The 6,402-nt window shown below is 42.7% G+C and overlaps 1 protein-coding gene across 2 annotated transcripts; it reads right to left on the bottom strand.

Annotated features, from left to right (window-relative positions):
• Positions 1-3,954: 3,954 nt before the first annotated feature.
• LOC125524253 lies at positions 3,955-5,842 on the bottom strand. Of its 2 annotated transcripts, none has more exons than XM_048689330.1 (3): positions 5,646-5,842; positions 5,044-5,120; positions 3,955-4,586 (listed from the first exon to the last, which is right to left on the bottom strand). In XM_048689330.1, the coding sequence occupies exons 2-3, from the start codon at positions 5,053-5,055 to the stop codon at positions 4,137-4,139; spliced, it is 462 nt and encodes a 153-aa protein (XP_048545287.1). In that variant the 5' UTR covers positions 5,056-5,120; positions 5,646-5,842; the 3' UTR covers positions 3,955-4,136. The 2 variants fall into 2 exon arrangements, with proteins under 2 accessions (XP_048545287.1, XP_048545288.1); XM_048689331.1 differs by lacking the exon at positions 5,646-5,842 and adding an exon at positions 5,222-5,638.
• Between the last annotated feature and the right edge of the window lie 560 nt (positions 5,843-6,402).

Genomic DNA, 6,402 nt, shown 5'->3' with positions numbered 1-6,402 from the left:
AATTTCATGTCCAATCTTGATTTTGCTGAGGTGCTTATCTCCAATCTGAGTCGGTACCGGTATAAAAAAACACGGATAATGCATTGTTGATTAGCATTGTAGCCCAGATAGTATTCTAGAAAATAGCATGATGGACTAAGAATACATATTTATTTTGTTAGTAGGTATAGAAAATTGTTAACAGGTAAAATAACATTATATTTAGATTCTACATATTTTTCTAATCAAATTCCATATATAACATGTTAAATTTGGAGTCACGGTTTAGAAGATATGAGTATTTAAAAAACATATGATATGTACTGCGGGTTTAATGTCAGAAATATGGAGGGTTTTCTATAAAATAGTATGACGGACTAAGAATACCTATTTCTTTTATTAATAACTAGCACAAATGTCTGTGCGTTGCAACGGGAGGCATTGTTACATGTCTCATGCTTTTACCTATTTTGCTACTTCCTTATCTTAGTTCGTGACACGCCCATGTGTTGCAATAGGACAAGAATTCCTTGCACTCCTATGGTTTGTTACCATGCTTTAAAAAAAATGTCAGTTTGATTGATGAGCATGTTAAATATGGTCATCGACACTTTTTCTTATGCTCAAGAGTGCTCCATATATTTTATTTTAATTATTGGAGCTTTCGTTGGTGCAACGCCTTACTTTTAATTATGCACCATTATGCAAGGCAGCCCACAATCTCGGTCTAGTGGGATTTATGCCATTGAATTATGCAGCCTCTCCTTTAATTGTGCACTTAGAAGATGGTGCAAACGTCTTCATTGTATGGAGTTAATTTCCTTCCCAATTCTGACAAGTAATTATTCTCCTTCTCCTTGCCTGGCAGCCCCGTAATACAAGGAGTTCATTTCCTTCCGTATTCCAGGAACTAATAATTGATCGATGCAACTTTCTGTTCTTTTCCCTTTTTCTTTTCTAATCTAATCATCTCCCCCTGATTTTCAGGGGATGGGACCAAGCCTTATTTTCTTTCAATTAAATGAAGCCACGTATGCGGGAGCACGGATGGGAGCATGGGAAAGGAGCAGGCAAGTCTCGTCCAGCCCATAATTCCCAGGAGTTAAATTCCTTCCAGATATTTGCCTCTAGCTCGCCCCTGTGTCATTGTCGGCTTGTTGATTCCTGATCTGGCAGGTATATTAACCGGTCTGACTATGTTTACAAAGGTGAGGTGGGACTATTAATCATCACACTTGGTTGGATGTGTTGGTTATTGTAGTTGAGCGCCTAAGAAGAGGTAATGAGTTCGATTTCCCTTTGTGCTTTTTATTTTTCGCTCCTAAATAGCCCGGTTGTTTGGTTGGGGGGCCAGAAGGCCCAACAACGCACATACACATGATCGAAGCGGACGAAATATCGTTCGCTCCTAAATAGCCCGGTCGTTTGGTTGGGGGGCCAGAAGGCCCAACAACGCACATACACACGATCGAATCGGGGGGGGGGGGGGGGGGGGGGGGGGCAGAAGGCCCAACAACGCACATACACACGATCGAAGCGGGCGAAATATAGGTGACGGTGGTTTCCCGAATTAGTACCACCTCGCTTATATTTTAATAAACTAGCAAAAGGGCCCGTGCGTTGCACCGGGAGAAAAAAATCATAATCTTCAATAGCATGACCATATTTTGCTGCATCATCGAGATAGACTATCACTCTCAATTTTTTCCTGAAATCATGAACATTTTTTTGAACTCATGCACATATGTGAAATCCTGAACATTTTTCAAATTCATGAACACTTCTACAAATTTTTGAACATTTTCTAAAATCAAGAATATTTTTTGAATTCATGAACATCTTATACTATTTGCAAACATTTTTTAAAACAGGAACATTTTGTTTGTTATTTTTTATAGAGTATTACTACTCAAATTTCAACCATATATGCCACTCAAAATTCTCCTCCCCCAAAAATTTCACGGCTATTTAGTTGACCATTAGATGTCTATCAAGAGACAGTTGAAAAGATGATTTTATCCATGACCATCAGGTGCATTGCCATCGGGTGTTCATGGCCACCGAGAACTTTTTTGTTAAATAATTCTCAGGATAGCGCGAGCTCATGGCGAGGAGCTGCCGCGTGTGCATGATGCTCGGTTGCCTCCACCCTACATCATACCCAGCAGCCGCCGAGCTCGCCGTTCGGCCGTATCTTTGGTCTAGACACGGCCTGGACCTGGAGCAATGGCGCCGCTGTCCGAGGCCCGCGGTTTCAATCCCTTCTCCCGCTGGCAATTGAACTGCAGTTCACGGGGCAGTAGAACCGCCTGTGGGGCTCGCGTCCATTATCTCGTGTGCTCTTGCTTGCTGCCTCCACCACAACATGACGAACAGATCCGCGCGCCATCCGTAGTCAGTCCACACTTATATATACATGTATTCGTCTTGTGTGTAACTCTTGTCATAATGATATCCGAAAATAAGGTTGAAATATCTTTTCAAAAAATGTAAACATTTTTAATATGCTTCATATATATTTTACAATCGTTTTTGGCTTCGAGCTCCAAATTTGTGTGACTTGGTTTGTCTTTCTTTTGCTTCAATTTTTTGCTTACGAAAGACAGAGGCTTGCCGGAATTGCATTTTGCGAATGCTTTAGTGACCCTAGTTCCACACGTATATATTGATATATTCGAGATATGTATAGATTTGTTATTAGGCGATACTAAAGTACAATAAATTATTTCATAGTATTAAATTATTTTAATGTCAGTTTTGGATTTATTTTTCTTATTTTTGTCTCATTGTAGCCTGAGGTCCAAATTTATGAACGACTTGGCTCCAGTTAACATTGTGGCTCTGCAGAATCGTTGCCGTACAGCATCATTCAGCAGCTCCACACAGCCTCCGGCCACAGCCCACACACACGCTCGACTCCTTGTGTAGTTGGGCCTTTTTTTGGATTGGGCTTAAGTTTTTTAGATGGCCTGGCCGGTGTTCAGTTTTGATATATTGGCCAGTTTTCTGTATTTTTTTAGTAACCGGTGTTCAGTTCTGATACGTATTTGGCTACAGCTTGGTCGTTTGACTTGCCATGTCCGATTGAAGTAATGCACGTTCCCTTGTTTTTTTTTAATTTATGTCTCCCTGCCGTTAGGTGCACATAGAAACGTGATAGGTATCTTTTGTGAGGATGAAACGTGATGGACTATGGTTCTAAGTTTCCGATTTAGTATAGATAATTTGGCGTACGTGTCCATTAGTCTGCTATAGTTTCTACTTTTCTATTTTATACCTTATATGCTATATATGTGACAACTCAATATACTGGCACATATACATGTTAAATATGTGTTACGTGGAAACTATTAAATCTAAATCATTACTGTTCTCATCAAAAGGTGCAAATAATAATCGTAAAAGCGTATTATGACTGGGCGGAAGCGTACTGTGACGGTGAACCCACGGAGTCAATTCGTGCTTTAGATTACTAGCAAAAGAGCCCGCGCGTTGCAACGGAAGAAGAAAATATCACACGGCCCTCACCCAATAACCATGGCATGGGTTTTATCGTGCGTATTCGAGAAAAAAAATGACATAATTTTTAAAACCTATTTTCGAAATCATGTAGAATAAAAGAAGAAGCTCTGCGATCGGCCCAGCGGCCCATCTAACTCTTCCTAACCCTAGCCGGGTGCCATCTCCTCTCTCATCCCCCCCTCCCCTGCATCCTCGATCCGCCCCTCCCTCGTTCCTCTCTAGCGCTGCCTCCAGGAGAGAAGCGTCGCGCGGCCGCACTTCCCGCCAGTGCCGCCTCCCATGGTCGGCCACTAAGTGCCGCCGCCGTCCCTCTGTTCCACTCCACTCTGGCCATTGCTATTTTTTTCCCACCAAGAAGTATATCTAAGCGTAAAAGGAAACGCATCGATCAAGATTAAGCAAATCTCACAATATCAATTTCTTGCTCAAAATAGCACGCAAAAACCATGCAGTTTAAACACAGTGACGAAACTACTAAAGCTTTTTTTTCAAATACACACAATGCTTTATACATATTAAAAAGAGTGAAACAACTAAAGTAAATACCACGCCTGTGCTAAGTCCACATGAACGACATCTCTTCGGGCACATCTAAACATCCTCTGATCGATCCTACCAAAATTTCATACCGGTGTCTAAACTCTAAAGATGACATACACGCGCCAGTTGAGTAAAACAAAAGCGAAATCAACGTCCGAGGCTGCACACGGCGGAGAGGACATAGAGGTTTTCTCGCAGGTAGCTGGTGTAGACGAAGGAGACGTTGCGGTCCTGCGGGATGTAGTGGCAGCGTTGAGGAGGCAGACGCCGAGGACTACGACGCGGAGCACCTTGGGGTCGACGGGGATGACGGAGCGGAAGTTGCCGCACTGCAGGCGGATCCTGGAGATGACGCAGGGCTTGCCCGTGCGTTCGTCGCCGGCGCACTGGTTCGTCACCGTCACCCTGTACATCGATGAGCCGTCGCCCTGAGGCTCGCCGAGGCTCTGCGTTATGAAGAGGTCCTTCTGGAGGTCGTAGTGGCCAGCGGCAGCAGCGAAGGCCGGCGGTCCGGAGAGGGCCGAGGCAACCAGGACGTTGGTTCTCTGTTGGAATTTATATGTCATGGAAGAAGATGTATAGTTTCCTTGTGCGTGCAATCCAAATAACACGAGTTTGTCGGATTTCATGTTTGCGTGTTTCGGGAGGTCGATCCGGCCCGGTGGCAATTTGTTTTGGGCTGGCAGCCTGCCACCGTATGCATAGTCACATTGCACATGACGTGGTTTTCCTAATTAGTACCACCTCGCGTATATGTTTTAAATTCAAAATGAAAGTGTAAAATTACGGGAAAAAGCGTATTGTGATGGTGAACCCACGGAGTCAATCCGTACTTTATTATTAGGGAAAGACTAGCAAAAGAAAACTCGTGCGTTGCAACGGGATACACATTTTAACTTATTAATTCCTTAGAAAGGATGAACAGGTTAACTCTGCATCCTTTGAATAGTAATGCTTAATTTGTGTGATGCTTGAATTGGATGGTGAACAACAAAAACTCACCTCATCTCTCATTTTTCCTAATGTCTATCCTCTGCTAGTTTCATGAAGATGACCTCTTTGAATACTCTACATAGTACCTGTAGAAAGCAAATAATATTAGTTTTGGAGAACAATAGTTGGGTAAATAAAATATGATGCTATTATTTTCATTACAGAGTGATGTGCCAATGAAAAGTACCCATATGCATGTCTTTACTCTTAACAATCTCATGCCACGATTGCATCCGCAATCTAGGGAGAACTTTTCTCAGATAATGGGGAAAAAGAACAAACTATCAGATAAGATTTATTTTTCTCTCTGATGAATTTTTCGTAATAACGAAAAAACTATCGTCAGATCTCTTTTCCTGGTCTGATCAATTTTTGTAATAATGAAGCAACTATCAACTATTGGATGAAATGAATTACCCAAAAATATAGGGAGAATTATTTGAGTGAAGCTATAAGAAATGAATAAAATCATCCAGTAAGTTAGTCCACATGAAAACAATGAACATACTTCTCATGTCGCTGGCAAGTTACCTTTGATAAACTATAATCAAATAGTTATAGTTTTCTTGTCAAGAAAGGCAAACAAAATCCATCCGAAAACGTTAACTTACCATGCAATTGTATGTTTGTGTATCTTGTCCACAGAAGGTCTTAGCAACTATCAAGTTTGGCAACTAAGCAGTGCCGAGTAATTTACTTCATAATTATGCACTCTGACAGGTAGCAACAGCAAGGTATTCCAGCGTTATTCCCTTTCGAATATAACTTTGTCGCCATCCCTTCCATCCGTCCTCTGATCTCTCTGTCCCTGGTGATCAACATTATTAGAATTCAGAATAGGACCAACAGTTTCTTACTTTACGGAACCTGCAGAAACCATCGAGCGACCAGAGGCACACCCAAACACGCACACAAGCGGATTCCATCACCATCAATTTTCTTGAATGGATAGATAGATAGTACACTACATCATTCAATACTAAAAAGTATTAGTGGTCTTCTGCTCTTCCTTGTTGAAGCCTTGTCTGAAGTACATCTAGCCCCCATCAACTCAAAGGAAAACAAAAGAAGAATTCATAATCGCGATTGCTGCTATCGATCACAGTCATGGCTCTTCACAAGCTTCTGCCGGTCTCCGTGCAGCCGCCCTGTAGAGCTACTCCACCGCGGCCGCGCACTCCAACGGCGGCGCAGCAAGGGCAAAGGCCAAGCCGGTTGGCTACCTCGGCTATCGGGATGATCGGGCTATCGTTGGCGCTGGAGCTGCACACGGCGCGCCAGCAGCTTGCAAAACATCCGCCTCGACAAGCTCAAGTTGAGATCGTGGGCTCGTGGCCTAGGTAGCGGACCTTGACCTCGCCCTCCATG

The sequence above is a fragment of the Triticum urartu genome, chromosome 7, assembly GCF_003073215.2.
Source record: "Triticum urartu cultivar G1812 chromosome 7, Tu2.1, whole genome shotgun sequence".
Lineage (NCBI taxonomy): Eukaryota > Viridiplantae > Streptophyta > Magnoliopsida > Poales > Poaceae > Triticum > Triticum urartu.
Note: the sequence above shows the minus strand (reverse complement) of the source record. Positions and strands in the feature narration are given on the sequence as shown.